Genomic DNA, 24,458 nt, shown 5'->3' on the forward strand with positions numbered 1-24,458 from the left:
TAGTGTTTTACGTATCGTAGATTCGCTAACAGGGATGTTAGCTTATGCCAGAGACTTTTGTAAGTCTTTAGCTGACACTCTAGGATTCTTCTTCACCTTATTGAGCAGTCTGCGCTGTGCTCTTGCAGTCATCTTTACAGAACGGCCACTCCTAGGGAGAGTAGCAGCAGTGCTGAACTTTCTCCATTTATAGACAATTTGTCTTACCGTGGACTGATGAACAGCAAGGCTTTTGTTAATACTTTTATAACCCTTTCCAGCTTTATGCAAGTCAACAATTCTTAATCGTAGGTCTTCTGAGAGCTCTTTTGTGTGAGGAATCATTCACATCATGCAATGCTTCTTGTGAAAAGCAAACCCAGAACTGGTGTGTGTGTTTTATAGGGCAGGGCAGCTGTAACCAACACCTCCAATCTCATCTCATTGATTAGACTCCAGTTGGCTGACACCTCACTCCAATTAGCTCTTGGAGATGTCATTAGTCTAGGGGTTCACATACTTTTTCCACCTGCACTGGGAATGTTTACATTGTGTGTTCAATAAAAACATGGTAACATTTAATTATTTGTGTGTTATTAGTTTAAGCAGACTGTGATTGTCTATTGTTGTGACTTAGATGAAGATCAGATCATATTTTATAACAAATTTGTGCAGAAATCCATATCATTCCAAAAGGTTCACATACTTTTTCTTGCAACTGTATATAAGCAGTTATTAGTTGCCCTACGCTTGTTGAGTAGGGCGGACTGGCCCCTGATTCTGATGTCTTTTTGATTATCTACTATGTAACTGTATCTAATACAAATGTATTTCAGCTATGTGCATTGTACGGATGTCTGTTAAAAGAAATAGAAGATGTTTTATAAGCTGTAATGTACTTCTCCTTTATTAAATAAAATGAAAAAAATAAATAAAAAAAATATTCAGCAGTTTTCAAGTCAGCCTCTGGACTTGAATACTGTTGCAACTGCATGTTATAAAAAATTTAGTATAGTGAGTTATTCAATAAATGTATCTGTATAGTGCCACCTGTTTGTTAATTTTCTTATTTCTCAATCCATCTCACTGAGGTGAACGCACATGCTCAGTTCCATCATTCAATTGGAATTGCAGCTCAGCCCCATTGACTTTAATGGGGCAGAGCTGCAACTAAGCCACATGACTGATGTACAGTGACATCACTGACTTCGGAAGAGGCTGCAGTGCACATGGAGTGTCCAGCCTGTAACAGCTGATTGGCGCGGGTCCCTGTTGATTATTAATATCTTTTCCCAGAAAACCCCTCTAATTGTGGACTACCGTGCACAAGAATTTCTGTCATTTCTCTGTTATGTCGATACGTACCCCATAAGTACCACTGATAAATGTGTATTTGAGCACCACACAGGTATGTATAATTTATGACCCTGTCTTTATAGTGCTGTTGCATCTCTGTTTGCCATCAACATAAGTTTAGACAGTTAAGACTTACTAACCTCCACAATATGTGATTGGATCTCTCTTTCCTTCCACACTTTGGTATAAAACAGCTGTAAATACAATTCCAATTTGGAACAAAAGTAGCGTCATACTTGATACCTAAAAAATAAAATACAAATTTCAGTTCACCTAACAGTACCAACAAACAGTTTACATCGCAGTTGTGCCCCTGGTGAACCTACTAAAATATATGAAGCAATCTGTTATGCTCTGTTCACGTTTGCCATATTATTTGTCAGCAAAACTAGTCCAGTCTGCAGTGCTGTTCCTGCCATCAAAAAGACAGGAACTTCTACTAAATCCTAAAGGATCCTATTGAAGTCAAAGCGGAAATATTGCGGCTGTCATAAAGAGGAAGCCACACATTTGTAACTATTTCCCTTTCTATTAATAGCACAAATAACAAAACACCTTAAAAGGGAAAATGCTCCTTTCTCCACTTAACAGACTGCTCTCCTGCTCCTTCACTAAAGCTGGCCATACACATTATATAGCTGTCGGACCAACGATCATTTGGCCAACAGCTATCTCCCCATGTATGCATGTTTAATGGGGAGAGTGGAGAAAGACACTACCAAACTCTTATGGCAGTGGCTTATATCCTGGGAAAACAAAAGGATTGGGCAAAAAATATTCACTTAATCCGATACTTCTCTCCCCGACATCATCTGAGAGTCGCTAGCTACCAACACACTACACTACCCACTGTTCTCAGCAGAAAATACACTAATGTGTATGGAGATCTTAAAAAGGGTCTTCCGAGACTTGTATACCGATGACCTCATCGGTGGGGGTCTGAAAATCATCTGTTTGAGAAGGAACCGATGCACCTATGAGCGCCGCAGCCTTCTCCCTGCTCACTATTCACAGCGCCGTACAATGTATAGCAGCTGTGCCCGGTATCGTAGCTCAGCCCCATTTATTTCAATGGGAGAGAGCTGCACCTATGTTATGTGACCAATTAATGCAATGTCACTTGGCCTAGAGAAGGCCGCAGTGCTAATGCGATCACTGTTGCCTTCTCAAACAGCTGACTCATGGGGGTCCGCGGTGTTGGGCTCCCACAATTGGTAGATATGTCTCGAAAGACCCCTTTAACTCTGAAGTCACTGCTCATATCCTTCAGTGAAGGTGGGCTGCCTGCTCACTGAAGGATCAGATTACATAGAAGTCTATGGAGAAGTGAGAGAGAGGTGTTGGGAAGGACTTCTGGAAATAGACAGAGAATTCTGCTTACTGGTGGTTTACGGTCTCAATTCACTGCTAGATTTATATCTGAACTGGTTAGTTCTGTTGTGTAATGTCCTCCAATACTGCTGCTGTATCTGAAGGGTGCATTAGAGAGCAGAATCTCCTGTATTCTTCCTGTGCACTCTATGGGAGGCATCATAGCAGGTAGTCTTCATCCACTAGCTCAAGGGAAGGCGAAAATTAGAGCTAGAGATTGCAAAGGGGAAGAATGCCAGATACCAAAAAGTGTTATTCCTATTGTGTACATACGACAGGTACCCTAAAAAGTCATCTGAAAAGATAGTTACACTATAAAAAGGTGCACATACACAGTGTAATAGACGAAAATGGATGATTTCAACCAAAACATCAGCTGAAATTTAAAAATTAATGATCCCAGAAAAATTTTTGCTCTTCATCTGGTGAGCCATTTTAAATTACTGTAATAGCCAATGTGGACAAAAATGTGTCTTTATAGCTGCGTCTACGAAATTATTTGCTCACCAAATGTTCGTTCAATGGCTTGTGAACCAACAACCCACTTCTAGTTATTGAGTATGACCACTTTTATACAGCAATTACCTAAAATGGCCAAAATAGCCCCTTGCACTTGGAATACACTGACGGTAACATACATGTTAGTAGGGCTGAAAAATGACATTAGTCCATCAAGATCATCCAAGAACTTCAGAGCTACATGAAGTTTCAGTTTTAACTGGCCTGTGAATACTAGATTATAAACTTCTATATACATGAGTTCCTGGTATAGGTGTTGGATTTTGGTATTCCTAGGAATTATAGAAGAATTTAAAAGCTTCTTGAATTCTAAATGTTTTGGGGGTAGGGGTGGGAGTCTTCACAACTACTGGGTTCCACCAAAGGTGCCCATTAATTCTTTCCATCAAATGTAACAGAATCTGCTCCTTTGCAGATGGGAACACAGCATGTTTGACAAAACTGATGCTATATTTTATTTTTATTTTTTTACAGAAGTTGGGTTTAAAGAGGACCTGTCATCACAATATGCAACACAATCTGCAGGCAGCATGTTATAAAGCAGGAGGAGCTGAGCAGATTGATATATAGCTTTGCAGGAAAAGATTCAGTAAAACTTGCAATTTATACATTTATATCTCTGCTTTTTCTTAACTTAAAGGGGTTTTCTGGGATTTTTTAACGGATAAGCTATCCTCTGGCGGTTTGACACCTGGACAACACACCAAAAAGAGGTTTGAGAAGGCACCAGCACTTACAGTAGTGCCGCGGCCTTCTTTTAGCTCACCAAGCACAGAGCAGTACATTGTATAGCGGTTGTGCTTGCTATTGCAGCTCAGCCCCATTCACTTATATGGGGCTGAGCTGCTCCTAGGTCATGTGACCAATGAATGTGACATCGCAAGGCCTAGACAAAGCTGCGAGAAGGTTGTGGCGCTACTGTGGGTGCCTTCTCAAACAGCTGACTGGCGTGGGTCCTGGGTGTCAGACCCCACCGATCAGATACTAATGAACTATCCAGAGGATAGGTCAGCAGTTACAAAATCCCAGAAAACCACTTTAAAAAGGTGTTGGCCTATCTGGGATATTGATGGCATATTGCCAAGATATGCCACCAGCGTCAGATAAGAGAAGGTCCCAGAGGTGGGACCCACACCTATCTACAGAATGGGGCCCCCAAATTGAAATAGAGCACACCCCGCAAGTGCAGAGTGCTCTCCATTCATCGCTATGGGAGTTCAGAAAAAAGCCAAGCAAAGGAAATTGGCTATTTTTGGAAGCCCCGTAGTGGTGAATGGAGAGCGCACAGCACAAGCAGGGCCACTTCTTCATTCACCACTCTAGGACTGCCAGAAATGGGTGAGCCAACATTAGGCTATTTTCAGAACTACCATAGCTAAAGGTGGCATGCGCAGCTGTTCTCTGTCCTGTTCTGGAGATATGAGCGGGTCCCGCACCTATCGGATATGAATAGCATATACTAGCGATATGCCATCAATGTTCCAGATGGGAATACCCCCGTCAGGGATTGATCACTATCTCTGAATACATATACGCAGAATGCCATCAGTCACTGATAACATCTCTCCATGTACAACTAAAGTCAGAAAGTGAAATCCAAAGATCTTATCTTTGGGTTTCATAGTGCAGTGGTCATCACGTCTGGTAAGGGTCCATTCACACGTCCGTATAAATGCTCCGGATCTGTTCCGCAATTATGTGGAATGTGTGCGGACCCATTCCTTGGAAATGCAGAGATGTAAATGTATGAACTACAACTTTACTCACAAGAACATATAATCAGTCTGCTCAGCTCCTCCTGCTCTATAACCCGCTGCCTGCAGATTACACCGTTCCATGGTGACAGGTTCCCTTTAATACCATTGTAACCAGCGTTCCAGATGCAACTGTCCCTTATTCCTCAGTCACCTGGCTACATTACAAGGTCTGATCTTGTATCCATTTGTTTATTTAAGACAGAGAACTGACATCAGATTTCATATAGTGAAAGGTCATTTATCAAACCACATCCAAAAAACATCAGCAAAGCTGTCACTTTTGATCTTTAATGATGGAATATCGCTGGAGTTCACATTATTTCCATTCTGGTGTAAGATGGTGACCTTTATGGAAAAGATGGTGGCGCCTGCTCCAATGCTAAAACATTTGGCGCTCAGGTAGATATTAGACATTGGGATCATATTAAGCACAAAACATCTGTTCTTCTCTTCATCCAAAAGTTAAAGGGCTGGGCCACTTTCTGGTTATTGGTGCCCAAAGTGTATACAAGATGAATATATGGCACTTACTAATATAGCCTTTGTTGAAATTCTGCCCCATTTTCTAGATTTCAGAAGGTGCACAAAGTCTTTAGTGCTGTACACACAGAGGTCTTGTCCATAAAATGGCTGCTGATGGAGGGTCACGTGACCAGGCACATCACCTCCATGTGGGGTCTCCTCCATTCAGATACACTGCCCCACCTTCTGCACTTGTTCTGTTTGGAGCGTAGTGCAGGTGCAGGGTGTTTGGATGGAGGACATATCACATGGAGGTGATTTGCCTGGTCACATGACCCTCCATCAGCAGCCATTTTATGGATAAGACCTCTGTGTAGACAGCACAAAAGACTATGTATCTTATGAAATATAGAAAATGGTGCAGAATTTCAACAAAGGCTATATTAGTAAGTGCCATATATTCATCTTATATACACTTTGGTCAACAATAACAGAAAGTGGCCAATCCCTTTAAGCTGTCCATACACATTAGAAAAAAAGTTCGCCAATGACCTAGGGGGTTCATGCACACAGCTGCAGCCATATTTGCGGCTAACATGTCCGCAAAATGCAGAACGCACACGGACCGCATTTAAGTTGTGCATTTGCAGTTGTGTGTATAAGGCCCGTAAGGGTATTTTTTTTTTATTCGACCCCCTTCTCCACTCAATGTACCCAATGTGGAGAAATCCATCTTCGTTGCCTAGTCCCATCTCCTGTCTTCACTAAACCAACGATTGGCCTTAGTGATTACATGTCCCCAAGCAGCACATCACTGCAGAGTCATGTGCCACTTGGGGACATGCCACCACTGAGGCCAGTCATTGGTTGCAGCGGTGCACATGACCCTGTCCATGCAGAAGCTGACAGATAAATCCAGTGAATACAGCCAGGGAGCTGGCACCAGGCAGTGGGGACAAGCAGAGTATGGATTCTTCCACAGGTATAGCTGTGCAGATAAAAAAAAAAAAAGAACTAAATATATTGTGGGGATTCGCTCTGGTAGGCAGGTTAGCGGACGCAGTACAGAGGCAAAAACAGTTCAGTGTTTATTCACATATAAACAAAATGACTGAACACCAAGACGGCGAACTTTCACACCATGGCAAGTCCACAGAACAAAAAACATTCACATTGTCAGTGGTTTTGTCAGCAGCAGTCCACAACAGCCCTTTAGCACAGCACACATCCTTAGATCTCCAAACACAGACTCCACAGCTTCCCCGTCAGATGGAGGATAATCCACACCACCTGACAGTGCTTCCTGTGCTTTTATATCCCTAACCAAGACCCGGCCTGGAGCGTGGGGAGAAGCCACCCACCCAGCACTTTGGCTACTCCCAGTAAGAGCCGGCCCGGATCGGCTTTGCAGCCATACTAAACAGCAAACAGTATCAATCAGCACTAGATGCTGCTGACACTTGAAACTACCGGCTCTTACCTCACCAAGGCCAGGAACCTTGGTGACACATACCTTCCGTCAATGACGGACACTTGCACCTTCCTGATATATATACACACACACACACAGAGACAACCCATTTAAGGGTGTGTAACAGTTACAAGTGCATTAGACAGAACGTATCACTACTTTGTACAACCTCATGTACCTGGTTGTCCTGTGGATGGACCTGCGCAGTGGTGCATGGACTACAGCACTGTTCCTCAACTCCACCTGCTGGTCATGTTTTCAGAATAGTGCATCAGGACTTACCTTAGGTATTCATTCTGTGGGATATTCTCAAATCATGACCAGCAGGGGGGCCCTGAGGACTGGAGTTGAGGAACACTGGAATACACTATGGGGTCCATAGTACAGAGATGTAGTCAATGCTTCCACCAGCATGCCACAACTGTTTTTCACATATTGTAGATAGGTTGACCTGAGGCTGCTCCTCTCCACAACATGTAAAGGATGTGATTTACGTAATACAAGTGTATTAAGGTATTGCTCCACTTTCCTAAGGCCTCATGCACATGACCGTTGTTTCATTCCGTGTCCGTTGTTCCGTTTTTCGTGATTTTCTGCGGACCCGTTGAAGACTCAGCTAATGCACCGTTTGTCATCCGCGTCCGTGATCCGTGGTTCCAGTCCGTCAAAAAAATATAACCTGTCCTTTTTTTTTTACGGAAAACGGTTCGCGGACCCATTCAAGTCAATAGGACCGTGAAAAAACGTGGAGGCACACAAGATTGTCATCCGCGTGTCCGTTTTTTTTCCTATCATTTGCATGGCAAACTTGACTTTTTTTACTTTCCTTCATGACTGGTGATCCTCCAAAAATAAAGGAAACAAAAACGGATCAAGGAAAAACGGAACCCCATTTTGTGGAACGGAACACAACAACGGTCGTGTGCATGAGGCCTAAATCTGAGATAACCTGCATATTGCCATAACCTCCATACTGGTACCTGTACTGCCTCCTATCAGTCCAAATCTATCTATGCAATATACAGAGACACCTGCAGACATATTGAGCTCACTTAAACTAGAAGAAGCAAGATCATTACTGTCAAAATTGACCAGACTTCCTGGATTCTCCTCTGTGGTCTCAGCTAGGTAGACGGAGCTCCTTACTCACCTGTGGAAGCAGCAGGAACGCGACCCCTTTTATAGCCACCGTTTAGTAAGCAGTACGTAAGAGCTGCCTGCTCAGGAGTGCATTTATAGCCTTCTCATAGAGGAATACAAGAATAACAGGTGTTTCAAGACTCTATTCATTATTCACGTGGTGTCTCCTACTTCTGCCACGATACTTGTAGGAGCGTGCTTGTTCAGATGATTGACAAGTGATCAGGCCAATCAGAGGGAACAGAGGCGAGCTGCTAGCTAATCATTTACCCGCTCTCCTGTGTGAATGTCCCATCTGGCATTCCAGAGAGAAACCTTGAAACTCAATGACACAGAGAGGAACAAAACACCTGAGCCGCAGCCTTTGAACTGACTCATTGTAACAGACAGAGGATTGCCTAGACCACATACAACCGTGGCAAACCTTTAGCTGTGAGGAGTAGTAGGTCTGTACGGGTTTCCGTCCACTGGATGCAAGAAGGAATGTTCTCATTCACTCACAGCAAACAGAGCTCTTGGAAATTGTGACAACTGCAACACAAAAGGGGCCTCTGCAAATCAGGCTAATATAAAGGGAATAGCATAGATTTAACCCTTTAAAGGGGCCTTTAGGGTCCAGCTTATAGTAACAGCCTATCCTCAGTCCAACACCCTGAACCCCTGCTGGTCAGCTGTCCTGTGTAGGTCCGTCGCCAGAAGTCAGTGCCAGAGCTACACAGCGCCGCCAATATTGTAGTACGGGGAGCTCGCCAGTTCAACATTAATTGACTTCAATGGGAACAGCGCTGTAGCAGCACCCTCCCTCCCCTACAATGTGGTGCTGTATAGCTACAGTGCCTACTTCCAGTGACTCAGCTACACCAAACAGCTGAGCCTGAGGATAGGCTATCGCTTACCAAAACTGGACAATCTCTGGTATTGAAGGTACAGTAAAGAAGACATTACTTTATTCGGTCGGTCAGTACCATTGTTATGGTAATATATCTTTTTTTTCTTTCTTTACTACTTTAAAAAAAACTTAAAACCTTCCATGTGCCATACATTCCTTGCAACCAATGATGTACATGAAGATCATTGTCATTAAATGGTTAAAGTGTCAACCCCATGACAAACAGCTTACAATGATCTAAATAAGAAGTGTAATGCTCACCTTTCCAATCCCCAGACACTCTTATGCCACGGCTTCCCTGCCAGTCTATGTTCACCCCCTTTAAGAGCTTAATTACTACTAACGGTATTAGAACGGCATTGATATCTAAGGCTGGAGCTCCACAGCTTTGTTCAAGAGCTGAGGTGAAACTGCATGATTACCACAACGGCAATGTTTCCTTATGGGAAAAAAGTCAGTTCCACGTCAGTCTTTGTGAAGGTCGCTAAAGGGAAACACCGAAGGTAAAGAACATTAATCCTAGGGGACGTTTAGGTCATTACATGCAAGAAAAAAATAATTATTCATGCCGATCGCCATATTCTATCAAGTAGTGAGAATATGAGGTTTTATTCTGCCAGGGTCTGCTTCTTCAAGTGCCCAGGAGGTGGAGCTTCACTGCGAAGTGATCTCTGCACTAAGTGGCTTCATATATTCTCCCCTTTAAATGACAGCTGTAGCCTCCAACCAGGAGACAGAGTAGAGAGGTGGGACTGTGAAGCAGCTCATTGCAGACAGCATGTCACAGTGATGCTCCGCCCCCTGGGCACTTGAAGGAGTAAAATAACATTTCATATTCTCACTACTCCTGATAAAAGCATCAAAAAAGGTAAACTTTTCCTGCTCTCCATTCCCCCTTCCTAGTGCTGTCTGCAGTTTTGCATGGACAAAACTCCTGACAGACTCCCGTTAAGATTTAGTACCTCAGTGCAAAATATATTTTGCACTTGCTGTGCAAGATTTTAATGAAAACATGAAAGAGGCCTAAAGAAGCAGCAGAGTAAGGAGACCAGACTGCCCACAGTCCCCTATAAAACAACTGATACTGGCTAAATGTAGCTAATAATTTAAAACCATATACCGCCTATCCAACTGGAGAGTTTGGATTAAAGGGCCTGATGAAGGAGGAAGTTCTACCTCAAACATGGTGGAAGACGTGCACCACTTGAGTGATGTCACTTCTGGTGAACCCATTCATTCTTGCTGGAAGAATTCATCACAATAAGGATTCACCATTATGAAGGACTTGGATCATTACTCAATGTGAGGAGACCCCAGGTACTGTCCTCTAATTCAGTTTGATAGGAAGTATATCGTTTCAAGGTATTAGCTTAGGGCAGTGTGGGGGGGAAAAAAATAAATAAAAAAAAAAAGCTTTCGAAATCTGTTCTTGATTTGTATAACAATGCGATTATTATTTTTTTTGCATGAACAATTATGTTCATGAAAAAAAAATTATAATAAAAAAAACAAAACATTTCATTCTTCTAGTTCTCAAATTTTCAAGCGTTTGTTTACTAAATAAACAAAAGACAGGGTGCACCATAGGGGTGAAAAAGTATGGGGAAAGGTAAAATAAACTCCAAATTGGAGGCTCACCTTAGATTAAGGATGGCCAACCTGCGGCTCTCCAGCTGTTGCAAAACTACAACTCCCAGCATGCCCAGACAACCTGAAGCTATTAGCCTACAGCAGGGCATGGTGGGAATTGTAGTTTTACAACAGCTGGAGAGCCGCAGGTTGGCCAGCCCTGCCTTAGATGGTTGTGCAAATAATAGGCACAAAACTAATGATGGCGTGTAGGGAATAAAATCAATCCCCAATGGAGGTGGAGGTATGCAGCCACGGATGCAGGGCTCCTCGGATGAGCGTGCCTGGGCCCTCACGGAGGATTAATGCAGAGTAGAAGGAAAAGACATCCCTCGGCGCAAAGAACCAACCAGGTGCAGATGAAGAATCTTTAAAAATGTTTATTCCAGAAACACTACGCGTTTCGGGGACCACTTCCCCTTCTTCAGGTGAATAGTGTTACATTTTTGAAGATTCTTCATCTGCACCTGGTTGGTTCTTTGCGCCGAGGGATGTCTTATCCTTCTATTCTTCCAGTACTGGGATTTCAAATCGGGGCATGTTGAAAAAATACAAATCCCATCATCCCCTGCATATGGACAGGCATACTATCCTACAGTGAGGGAGAGCAGAGAACAAGGAGAGTGCCAGCCCCTTGTGGTCACGGGAGGAGGAGGGGACACGTTGCCACAGAGGCCAGTCATTGGCTGCAGTGACACACATGACCCCGTCCACGCGGACGTTCACAGACGGGGACCTGACGTCCAGTGAAAAGGAGCAGGAAGCGGGAACGAGTGCGGAGCAGGAAAGTATGGATTTTTCCACAGGTAAAGATGGCTGGGAAGCAAATTAAAACAAAAAAATAAAATAAAAATAGACAAACCCTTTAAATGGGAGAATGTAGTACTGCTCTGCAATGTTTTTATTTTCATTTGAAGAAGCAATATCTTCAGGCATGAGGATCATCATGGGGCAATGTGTACGGTGCAGTGACATCATTTACGTTCACCATTGCAACTGCACAAATACCATACTATGTGCTCTTTATATGAAAATAATAGAATAGCACACGATTACTCTCCTCTCATAATCTAATCAACAGAGCTTTATGCAGCATACAAAAGTTCCCGTGTATGCATATGCGTTTCTGAAACGTCCCCTAACGCTTTCCTTAGACTCCTTTGACCTCTGTTGTGTGCTCTCTATGAGGTCCAATCACCTTTATTCTTCCAGCTTTCATGCAGACTCCTTCCAGGCACTGCGCGGGGGAACTTGAAAAGTCTGATCACACGCCGTGATCATAGCCATAGTACACTTTCTGCCTGCGCAGGAGCTGCGCTTGGCAAACAAACTTGCTGACAGAGAGGACTGTCAGGAGGACGTACTTGGCATCACATAAAGGCTACATATGTGGCCACAAATTCAAAACTAGTGAAGAAAGAAAAACTTGAAATTAACACATTTATCTGGGTGGAAACAGAAGAGGCATTTGAAAACTACTACATAAATGACTATAAAGGTCCAGAATTTGACTAGCATTTTGGTGCAGATTCTGAGTTGAAAGAGGCGGCTAATCCACATATAGTGCAAGTGAAGGGGTTTCTGTACCACTTGGGAAAAAAACAAAAAAACAAAAAAACAGCATGTTGAAAATGAATCTGCAAACGCATTTTCTTTCCGTGTCTGTTACTTTTTTTTTTTTTTGAAGACCGTATGCTAAAGGAAGTTCCTCTGTATGCATTCCGTTTCCGTATGTCCGTATTTCCGTTCCACAAAAAAAATAGGAGCTCCGCTTTCTCTGCAACTGCTGCGCCCTCTCCACTTTGATAGGGCCAGGTATAATGGTGTTTTTCACTGCCTGGCCCTGTCAAAGTGAGGAGGGGCCTGCAATTGTAGAGAGCAGAGCCTCTAAGTGTAACAGCTACGCCCCCATTGCTCCTAGAGGCTCATTTACATATATTAAAACTATTTATCTCAGCAATGCGGGCACATATGGACATGGGACCAACACAGATGTCTTCAGTGCACATGTAACAGGTCAGCCAGTGTCATAGGTACAAAACTGCTGACAGATGCCCTTTAAAGGAGTATTCCAGAGTCACAATAAGGCCTCATGCACATGACCGTATTTTGTTTCCGCGTCAGTTCATGTCCGCATCAGTATGTCCATTCCGTTGCTCCGCAAAACAAAATTGTGCATGTCCTATTTTTTTCTAGTTTGCGGACAAGGATAGGCATTATTACAATGGATCCGCAAAAAAACGGATCTGCAAAAAAAACAGATGCCATACGGAACGTCGTCCTTTTTTTTTGAGGATCCGCAATTTGTGGATCGCAAAACACATACGGTCGTGTGCATGAGACCTAAGGATGGCCTGGCCTCACGATAGGTTATCAATATCAGATTAGTGAGAGTCTGACTCTTGGCATACCTGCTGATCAGCTTTTTGAACTTGTAAGAGGGCTGCAGCCACTTCAGTGTCCACCTGCATGCTGTCTACATAGTAGCAGCAGTTCTGGGTAATTACAGCTTCGCCTCATTCAAGTCCATGTAATCACCATGCACCACTGCTTCTATGTAGACGTTGTGCAGGTACACAATGAGAAAGCTGCAGGGCTCGCTTGATCACCAAACTCACTTTACCCAGGTAATCAATGGGGGGAGCCCTCAGCTAGAAGAGTTAGGCCCGCTTTACATATATCAGTTGAGTCCGGCCACCTACTTTAAGCTGGGAGCCAGACACAACTAATTATATATATATATATATATATATATATATATATATATATATATACACACATATATACACACATATATATACACACACACACATACATACACATACACACTGCAGGGATGGCCAACCTGAGGCTCTCCAGCTGTTGCAAAACTACAACTCCCATCATGCCCGGACAGTCTACAGCAGGGCATGGTGGGAGTTGTAGTTTTACAACAGCTGGAGAGCCGCAGGTTGGCCACGCCTGATATACTGCACTTCAATGCACAGATCTGGGGTCTATACACTGATAGCGCCAGAACAGTCGAGACTATTTTGCATCACAAAAGATGTGCCGGATGTGTGAGAACGATCCCAGAGAAACCTACGAGATCAGTTCTAGCTTCAGTTTTCCTCTGGAGTTTTCTACTTCAAGCCGGAGGGGAACTGAACCAGATTTTCAAGACACTGAATGTCCGACAAAGTATTCATACCAATTAAACTTTTCCACATTTTTTCACGCTACACCCACAAACAAATGTATTTTATTGGATTTTATGAGATAGACCAACACAAAGTAGCAAGCATGTGTGAAGTGAAAAGAAAATGGTTTTCAATATTTTTAATAAATAAAAATCTAAAAAAAGTGTGGCCTGCATTTGTATTCAGCCCCCTGTACTCTGATCCCCCTGAAATATATCCAGTGTGACCAACTGTCTTCAGAAGTCACCTAATTAGTAAATATTCTCAGTATAACTGTCACAGGTTAAGGCCTCATGCACACGACCGTTGTGTGCATCCGCGTCCCATTCATTTCTATGGAGCTGTGAAAAAAAAATGATAGTCCTCAGTTTTTTTTCTCTGCGTCCGTGATTCCAGTCCATCAAAAAAATATAACCTGTCCTATTCTTGCCAGTGGAAAGCAGAGGACGGACCCATTCAAGTCAATGGGTCAGTCAAAAAGAACAGATGCACAACTGGTATGTCATCCGTGTCCGCGCCCGTTTTTTTCTACAAGACCTTGGTGCAATAAAATTACACTTTTCATTAACCTTCCTTTTTTTTTCCCCTGTCAGACAAAAAAGAAAGGAAGACACAAGGAAACACAACTGAGGCAAAATCGGACACGGACCATTGAAGCCAAATCACTGACAGTGAAAAAACACTGTCGTGTGCATGAGGCCTAAGAGGAAGGGAAAACACCAAATTCACACCACAACGAATAGACAACAATCTAGGCCTCAAAAGCTAAGGAAGAGGGATGGTGACCTCCTAGTAATCCCTAGTCCTTTCCCTAACTCCTGCCAGTATGAGTAGATCCCGATGGTGGAAATACTCATACACCGGATACCTAAAGCCCTGCTAAAGCTAACGAGCCTTAGGATAGGTAGCAGGAGATGAGACAGTTGGTTCCTTCCAGAATGAAGGAACCTGCATCTCCCTGAGGCCTAGAAACAACACACACCAGATAATAAGAAACAGCGAAGGCAACAAGTACTTATGTATTGATGTATGGAGAAGCAGGAGATCCAATACAAAACCAGCACTAGCAACTCCAAGCAGAAACTATCAACTGCATGGTCAGCAGTGTGAGGTGGATCTAAATAGAGCCTCATCACTGATAACGAGCGGCACCTGAGGAGAGGTGAGATCTTGCCAAACAGCAACATACATAGAGGAAAACAGAGAGACCTGTCAGATAGCAAGTCTATCCGATCTTCTGAACTCTCTCACAGGAGAGACCGTGACAGTACCTCCCCTTCTATGGGTGGCCTCCGAACACCCAGGACCGACTTCATCAGGATGCGCCCTGTGAAAGGCCCTCACAAGGCGAATGGCATTCACGTCGGTCACAGGAACCCACATTCTTTCCTCTGGACCGTAACCCTTCCAGTGCACGAGGTACTGAAGAAATCCACGAAGAATACGTGAGTTCACTATCCTATCAATCTGAAACTCAAGATTAACATCCACCATGACAGGAGGTGGTGGCAGGGAGGACGGTTTAGCAGGTTCAACATATCTTTTCGGGTGAGACCCATGCCCTTACCAGTGGAAACCTGTTGCTGGTCAGGTATAAGGACAAGAGGGATGTCTTTATGCTGTCCACAATCCACAGTAACAGCATCACCCCTGTCCCTGTGCGAAGTACCGAGGCAACGGTCCTCAAGCCCTATTGTATCGTCGACTACAATCGGTATATGGGAGGAGTTGATCTCTCTGATCAAGTCCTCAAGTCATATAATGCCATGCGCAAAACCCGGGCATGGTACAAAAAAGTTGCGGTCGACTTGGTACAGGTTGCCTTGTACAACGCTTTTGTACTATGCCGAAGTGCTGGCAGCACAGGGACATTCCTCCAATTCTATGAGGCAGTCCTCAAGGACCTGATCTTTTCAGACCGGGAAAGAGCAGGCCGGAGTACCTCGGGAATTGGAGGCGCCCGGATTGTCTATGGCCAACATTTTCCAGGTGTGGTCCCCCATACTGGAAAGAAGGGACAAACCCAAAAAAAAGTGCAGAGTGTGTCACAGGAGGGGGATACGGAAGGACACCACCACTCACTGTGACACTTGCCCCGATCATCCGGGCCTCTGCGTTATCGATTGCTTCAGGGAGTATCACACTTCCATGGAGTACTACATTTTTATAATCCCCAACAGTCCCCTAGAGAACATAAAAAACTATGGCTCTCAGACTTTGAAGACACGGAAATAATTTTTTTTTCCCAAAAATATTAGTTTTAGTGCAGGCATCCTCAAACTGCGGCCTTCCAGATGTTGTAAAACCATAACTCCTAGCATGCCCAAACACCCTACAGCCATCAGCAGGGCATGGTGGGAATTGTAGTTTTAAAACATCTGGAGGGCCGCAGTTTGAGGATGCCTGCTTAGTGTCTCCAAAGTCTGAGAGCCATACATATTGGGCATCGCCGCGTTCGTAAAATTCTTCTCTATAAAAATAACATTTAACCCAACCTCCCCAGATGAACAGCGTTAAAAAAATAAATAAAAAAAAAGATATTTTTTGTCACCTAACATCACAAAAAGTGTAATAGCGAGCGATCAAAATGTCATATGCACCCCCAATTAGTGCCAATAAAACCGCCATCTCATCACGGTGTAAATAAACCAGTCCATCAAAATCTGCCTTCCAGAAACCATATGGCGTTCCCTTCGTTCTATGCCCTGCCGTGTGGCTATATAGCCATTTACGACCACATATAGGGTGTTTCTGCAAACTACAGAATCAGGGCAACCCATATTGAGTTTGGCAGTTAACCCTTACTTTATTACTGGAAAAAATGGGTTAAATTTTCCCAAAAATTGAAATTCCTAAATTGTTTCTCCATCTGCCATTAACTCTTGTGGAACACCTAAAGGGTTAACAAAGTTTTTAAACCCAGTTTTGAATACCTTGAGGGGTGTACTTTCTGAGATGGAGTAACTTTTTTGAAATTTCTATTCTAGGGGTGCCAGGGGGGGCTTGAAATGGGACATGGTATAAACAAAACCAGTCCTGCAAAATCTGCCTTGCAAAAACCATATGGCGTTCACCTCCTTCTATGTCCTCCCGTTTGGCCAAACAGTACTTACGACCACATATGGGGTGTTTCTGAAAACTACAGAATCAGGGCAACCCATATTGAGTTTTGTTTGGCAGTTAACCCTTGCTGTGTTCCTGGAAAAAAATGTATTATATTGTAAATAAATAAAAAAATAAAAAAATAATAATAATCGAAATTCTTAAATTTGATGTCAATTTGCCATAAAGTCTTGTGGAACACCTAAAGGGTTAACAAAGTTTGTAAAATCAGTTTTGAATACCTTGAGGGGTGTAGTTTCTAAAATGGGGTCATTTTTGGGTGGTATCTATTATGTAAGCCTCACAAAGTGACTTCAGACATGAACTGGTCCATAAAAAGTGGGATTTGGAAAATTTCTGAAAAATTTCAAAATTTGCTTCTAAACTTCTAAGCTATGTAACATCCACAAAAAATAAAATGACATTCCCAAAATGATACAAACATGAAGTAGACATATGGGGAATGTAAAGTCATCACAATGTAAAGTCATATTACAGGAGTAGAGAAACTGAAACTTTGAAATTTGCTAATTTTTCAAAATTTTTGGTAAATTTGGTATTTTTTTGTGAAAGAAAGTTAACTTTTTTGACCCAATTTTAGCAGTGTCATGAAGTACAATATGTGACGAAAAAACATTCTAAGTCAAAACGTTTTAAAGTTATCAGCGTTTTAAAGTCCTTAAAGGGAACCTGTCACTGGGATTTTGTGTATAGAGCTGAGGACATGGGTTGCTAGATGGCCACTAGCACATCCACAATACCCAGTGCCCATAGCTCTGTGTGCTTTTATTGTGTAAAAAAAACGATTTGATACATATGCAAATTAACCTGAGAGGAGTCCTGTCCCTGACTCATCTCACGTACAGGACTCATCTCAGGTTAATTTGCATATGTATCAAATCGTTTTTTTTACACAATAAAAGCACACAGAGCTATGGGCACTGGGTATTGCGGATGTGCTAGCGGCCATCTAGGAACCCATGTCCTCAGCTCTATACACAAAATCCCGGTGACAGGTTCCCTTTAAGGTGAAATAGGGCTGAGTCCTTAAGGGGTTAAATAAACTGTAAAAAAATAAATAAATCACGCCAAAATATTAAGTATAAATCACCCCTTTTCCAATTTTACATATAAAATATATAAACAATAAATAAATAAAATATTACATATCGCCACGTCCGAAAAGTCCAAACTATTAAAATATTTTTAAAAAAATCTCCTATGCGGTGAACGCCGTAAAAGAAAAAAAAGAAAAGAAAAACTGCGCGAGTTGCCGTTTTTTTTTTTGTCACCTTGTCCCCCCAAAAAATAGGCTAGGACTGTTCGATTATGGGCCGGACGTTCCATAAAATGTTTTTTTCGTGTGGTATCGAGTATTGCAATACTTTTTTTATCAAAATTTTGGTATCGAAACAACCCTACTCCTATCCCTGTCTTCCAAATCAGTAATTTTCTTACCGAGAGCATCATTCTCCACTTTGAACGTTTTGAGAGCTCTAGTAATACCCAGGACTTGATCTTCTAGTTCACTTATTCTTTGTTCTGCATGATTTACTCTCTCACTAACTTTCTTGCAGTCGTCTCTAATCAGCTGTACTTCAGATTTAAATTCTCCCATCTGTTTCGTTATCATCTCCAACACACATAATATCAGCTAGTGTGGGAGATTGTACAATATCTGCTGGAGATGGCAACGTCACATCCAAGTGCTCTGCATCCTCACTACACTCAGCCACATTTTTTGTTTGTGTATTAGGTCTAGTCTGCTCCTTATTCACTATGGGAGTCGGAGCTCGGAGGAATCTATCTAATTTGCCATCCCGGTCTGCTTTTGTTCTAGACAGGTCTTGTTTCGGAGAGCCATAAGCACCAGACCGCCTCTGCTCTCCCCCATTTCTCCCTCATTTTCTCTTTATCATCTTTCTTCTTAACCATTGCTACATTTGCACTATTTCAAACCCATCAATATAAGACAACAATAAATGTCGCTTTTTAACGGACCAAATCTAGGTTAGAAAAATTATCAGAGTTAGTCCATAGTCTGCCACACATAATTCATTAGCAATTAGCACCTCAGTTCGTTAATAGACGAGATAGTAATTGTTATAATTCAAATTGCCAAATACAGGGTTAACAGAGGTTGTAAGAATCCAAAATTAGCTCGGCTATTTCCATTCAAGAAGAGTTACCACAAGTCACCCAGCCAAAAACCGTAATTAGACTTACCGGTAGTTCTGTTTCCTTGAATCCACCATGACTGCTACGGCTACGGATGAGATTGACCCCCTTGACCTATGTAGGGGCAGGAATACACAGAGATAAAGAGTTTAAAAGCCCCCAATCACTCTCACCCTTCAGTGTTTACAGATTACCAAAATGGGTGTTATCAAGTATACTACTATATATACACACTAAAGAGAAATATATATTTTTTTTTATATACCCGTATTTTTCGCTTTATAAGACGCACCTTCATAAGATGCGCTTAGTTTTCAGAGGAGGAAAATGGGGAAAAAATAATTTGAACTAAAAAGTGGGCTAAAACAATTTTAATAAAACATGCAATGTGTAACATGCCAATTACAGAACAGTGTTTATTTTAAATATGACTATTACCCCCCCCCACATGCATTGGAATCCACCCATATACTGCAGTACATGGGTGGATTCCTATGGATGAGGAGGGTTATAGTCATATTTGGCACACATTTTTCTTTAGGGTACCGTATATTGCCCCTGAGCTGTCCTCCCCAATGGACTTAGGCAGCAATCTACGGTACCAGGACAAGAGAGATGGCGGGAGAAATGTAGGGAGCTGATTGGTGGTGAGAGCGTCCTGCTCCCCCCCCCCCCCCACCTCAACCAATCAGCTGGATGGCTAGGCAGCACAGAGAAGGGGGTCCTCCTGCTGCTGTGAGTGTGAGAAGGACGTGCGGGCTGGCGGCAGTACAGCGCATACAGTGTCATGAATGGAAGCGCGGGCTGTCGGCATCATTTAGCATTTAGTGAAGCCGCTAGCCCATGCATACATCGCGGCACTAAGCAGCACATTTTGGGCGAGCTGTCGGCTTAACTAAATTTTAAATGATGCCTGCATTTCCATTCATGACATGGCTTCACTGAAGTCTCTGCTGCTAGCCTGCGCTAACTCCCACCCGCCCACAGTTTCATGGCAGCTCAGGAGCAGTTAGCGAGAGCTCCTGAGCTGACCCAGCCTTCATATTTGGGGTCACCTTGCGTTTATAAGACGCACTGACTTTCCCTCCACTTTAGAGCTAAAAAAAAGTCTGTCTTATAAAGCGAAAAATATGGTATACATTTATTTATGTTTTTTATAGTATTTAATTCATACTATTAATTGTACATTATAGGGAGTGTATATACGAGCCATCAGGGTGGATTCAAGGAAACAGAATTACCACTCAATGAAACGGTTTTCCATTTCATCCACCATGATGGCTACGGATGAGAACTAACAGATTATACTACAGCTTGCAGAACTTTCTGGCCAAAGGCCAAATCCGTAGAAGCAGAGATATTTAGACGATAATGTTTAATAAATGTATTGATACTAGACCAAGTAGCTGACTTACATATCTGATAAAGAGACACCCCAGCTTTCTCTGCCCATGAAGAAGCCAAAGCTCTAGTGGAGTGGGCTTTTATTCCAGTAGGACAAGCGTGACCCATTATGGAGTAGCAGCATGAAATAGTAGGAATTAATGCCCAAGGAGGGAAGGCGTATGCTAGATCCCACGTCCATTTTACAGAGAAAGTGTCTACTGCCTATGGCTTTTCTCTGGGATTTAAAGAACAAAAGCACTTGACCTTTGCATTTCTTTTTGCGGCAAACAGGTCTATTTGTGGCAGGCCCCATCTGGCTGACGTCTTTTGAAAAGATTCCTGGATTTAAAGACCACTCGCCTGGGTCCAGGGTTCTTCTGCTCAGGAAATCTGCCTCTAAAGTTTCTGATCCTCCGAGATGAACCATTGTGGATAGGACATTTTGCCCAGGAAAATATTTCTCCTGCTAAGGATTTCAAACTTTGGGACCTTGTACCCCCTAGATGTTTTTTTGTTTAACAGACTTTGAGTTACTTTTAGAGTTTCCCAGACCACACACATCTCTCTGTAATTTAAGGATTAGTTTTTTTACTTATTGTGGCCACCTTCCTTGCCAGGTTGAGGAAGCTACTTTTGCTCCCCAACCCACAGAGCTTGCATCCGTCACAATCTGTATCCCTGGTTATTTTAGCAAGATGACGCCCCTGGATAGATTTTTCTCTTTCTTCCACCAATTTAGATCTGTTTTTACTTAGTATGGAATGACAATTTTTTTTGTCTAGGGACAATTGTTTTTTGTTCCAACTGCCTAAGATCCAGGTTTTCATAGTTCTGGTGTGGACTTGACACCAGGCTACCGCTGTTATGCAGGATGTCATAAGGCCTAGAATGCTCATGGCATTCCTGATTGAGCATCGGTCTTGAGACTGGAATTTTTTTTATTTTTCCAATGATGGCTTCTATCTTCTCCCTTGGAAGAGATGATGTTTGTGAAACAGAGTCTATCGTTACCCCTAGAAACTTCCTGTTGGGTGACTGGATTAGGTAGAACTTTTTTAGGTTTATTAACCAACCCAAATACGATATTATTTGCAAAAAATAGTCTGTTCGTGTGACTGTTCTGAATTTCCTACTACGAGAAAATCGTCCAAGTATGGGAAGATTAACAGACCTTCCTGTCTGAGGGTGATGTCATTTCTACTACCAGTTTGGTGAAGACTCTTGCTGCTGAGGAAATCCCGAATGGAAGGGCGCAGAATTGGAAATGGTGTAATATGTGCCCGGGCCTTCTAGTGCAAATCGAAGATACTTTTGTGAGTTTTGATGTATAGGAATATGATCGTAAGTGTCTTTGAGATCGATAGATGTCATGTAGGCTCCCTTTTTGATTAGGGGAACAATGGACGAAATTGATTCCAGCTTGAACTCTGAAGGATCCGTCTGGTTTTTGGACGAGAAATAGTCTTCAGTAGAAACCTTTTCCCTTTTCTGTGTCGGGAACATCTCTCACTGCACCTGATTTTTTTTAAACTAGAATTCCCTGCCATATTTGACACAGTGGTGGAACTGTGGGAAGTGATCTGAAATCTTCCTCGGGGGGTTTGAGGCAAACTATTTTGTAGCCCTTTTTCACAATGTCTAATGCCCAAGGGTTTGATGTTACAGATTCCCATTGGGTCAGAAAATTCCTCAACCTCCCCCTCTACTCTGGCGTCATTGTTTTGCTTTGGAAGTTGAGCTTCTACCTTTGCCCCCCTTCGGATAGCTCCAACACCTTCTTCTTACCCTATAAGGTTTGGATTGCTTGTTGTACGGACGAAAAACATTTTCTTTTTCCTTCCTCTGGAAAGCCTTTTTTATCGGCTGCTTTTTCTAGGATTTTATCTAATATGGGTCCAAACACATTCTCCTGAAAAAGCAATGGAGCATAATTTTGACTTGGAGGTTCTGTCATCTTAGCTTCTAAAGGATCAAAAAAGTCTATTTCTAAACTCCTTAGAGACCCCCAGGGTCCTTCCCGGATCTGTCAATTCGTCAAGGACCATTTCCTTAATATTCTCGTTATTGGGGAAAACTTTGGATCTTTTTATATGTAATTCCCCAAACATTTCATCCTGTACCAATCTTGATTTTTGGATGTCTTCAATACCCATGGTCTCCTTTACAGCCTTAAGTAGTTCCTCCATCTCTTCCGAGGAGAAAAAATATTTTTTATCGTCTTCAACCACTTCATCTTCTGACAATTGAGCTTCCTCAATATCATATCTAAAGACGGACGCCTCTTCGTCCATATCCTCTGCGTCAGAGAATGGAATTGATAAACTTTTTTTTGGTAGGAGGTGAAGGCCGAACAGGTGTAAGAGAAGCCAGTGAGGATTTAATTTCATCCTGAATCATAGATTTTAGTTCCATTAGGATAGATGGTTGCTCTTCTTTCAACAGATCACTAATGCAGGATTTATATAGTTTATTTTTGTATCCTTCAGGAAGTTTTTTTAGAACAAGTGGCACACTTAATATATTTGGTTTTAATTTTAGTTTCCTTCACTACCTGAGAAAAGAGGAGCAACCAGGTATCGGCCAACTTAAGAAAATAAAGTAAAACTGACGGATATTTGCAGATTCCCCACAGGGGAACTCACTGATGGAGCGGCCAAAGGTGGGTCTGCTCTGTCCATGTGGGTCCCGGGAGCTTCAGGAGATGACATGTTGCTGGAGTCAGGGTAGATGATGTGTTCTGAATCGCCGCGCTTCTTTTCATCTGGAGCGGCGTCTGATGTCATCAACCTGCGTCCCCGATGTGCTGATGCGTCTCCCCACGTGTCTCCAAGCTCCTCCCCCTCCGGACCTTGCCAGGAATCCAAGCAGTGCATCTGGCTACACCCCCAATTCGGCGTGCGGCGTCCTGCTCCGGCAGATCTGCTTCCTCACCCAAGGGAAGGGAGACCGTACAGCAATATGTGAAAACAGGCCCCCAAACACAAGGACGAGAATCACGCTGATCTCCTCTGCCCAGCTTTAGCAGGGGCTGAGGGAGGGCAGAGGAGAAGATTCGTAAGCCAATCTCAGATTTCTTTTAAAGGAAAAAGATACTAAAATAAATAAATAAATAAAAGAAACGGGATTGGTTTGAAATAACGCAAACGTTTTTTTTCCATTTCATCCACCATGACGACTACGGCTATGGATGAGATTGACCCCTTGACCTCTGTAGGGACAGGAAAACACTGAAGGGTGAGAGTTAGTGGGGGATTTTAAACTCTCTATCTCTGTGTATTCCTGTCCCTACAGAGGTCAAGGGGTCAATCTCATCCGTAGCCGTCATGGTGGATGAAATGGAAAAACTTAGCATTATTTCAAACCAATCCCATATAACAGAACGTTAAATGTCTCTGTTGGGCGGTTTGAATCTCGGTTAATAAGATTATTAAAGTTAACCCCAGATCTACCTCACCCGGTTCAATAACAGTTCATTAGCAGGTGACACCTGAGGTACAGGATTTCATTAGTAGATGAGAAAATTAGTCCAAGCTCTGACTCACACATTACATTAACAGTTCATTAGGAGTTGACCCTTAAGATACAAAAATTCATTAGTAGATGAGACCGTTAAAGATTGTTATAGTGCAAAAAATACCAAATACAGGATTTACAGGGGTTACTGGATTAGTAGGTCATCGGGATAATTTCCATTAAAAAAAGTTAGTACAGGATTGCCTCTTTTTGAGGATTTCATCCAACCAGATTATCAAAGTCAAAACCCACACTCCAGCACCCCTAGATCTCACTCCTCCTTTGCAAAAGGCTGTGGTCAGGAAAACCAGCATGGATCCTGTTCCTCTTCCACACCTTGCGTCAGTCCCCAAACTGCAGGGGGAGGAATGTTGACTTCACCCAAGCGCCCCTCCACAACACACCATCAAAGCTCCATTAACTTCCAATAAGGGAGACTTCACCCCCAGTATTCCAGGGAGCAGGCTCTCCACTCCTTCCAACCACACACCCAGCGAGCCCAGAACAGCCAGAAGACGGGTAACGAG

At 42.8% G+C, this 24,458-nt stretch overlaps 1 protein-coding gene across 2 annotated transcripts in view; it reads right to left on the reverse strand.

Annotated features, from left to right (window-relative positions):
* Positions 1–24,458, reverse strand: part of CNPY1 (canopy FGF signaling regulator 1) — a 174,890-nt gene that overhangs the window by 110,786 nt on the left and 39,646 nt on the right. Inside the window, exons 1-2 of one of the 2 annotated variants that reach the window (XM_044294346.1) lie at positions 8,066–8,248; positions 1,476–1,578 (exon numbers count right to left, since the gene is read on the reverse strand). In XM_044294346.1, the coding sequence (XP_044150281.1) occupies positions 1,476–1,569 (94 nt within the window). In that variant the 5' untranslated portion in view covers positions 1,570–1,578; positions 8,066–8,248. Of the gene's footprint in view, positions 1–1,475; positions 1,579–8,065; positions 8,249–24,458 lie in introns of those variants that run through there. The other variant, XM_044294344.1, reaches the window with a different exon arrangement.

The sequence above is a fragment of the Bufo gargarizans genome, chromosome 5 (genome assembly GCF_014858855.1).
Source record: "Bufo gargarizans isolate SCDJY-AF-19 chromosome 5, ASM1485885v1, whole genome shotgun sequence".
Classification (NCBI taxonomy): domain Eukaryota; kingdom Metazoa; phylum Chordata; class Amphibia; order Anura; family Bufonidae; genus Bufo; species Bufo gargarizans.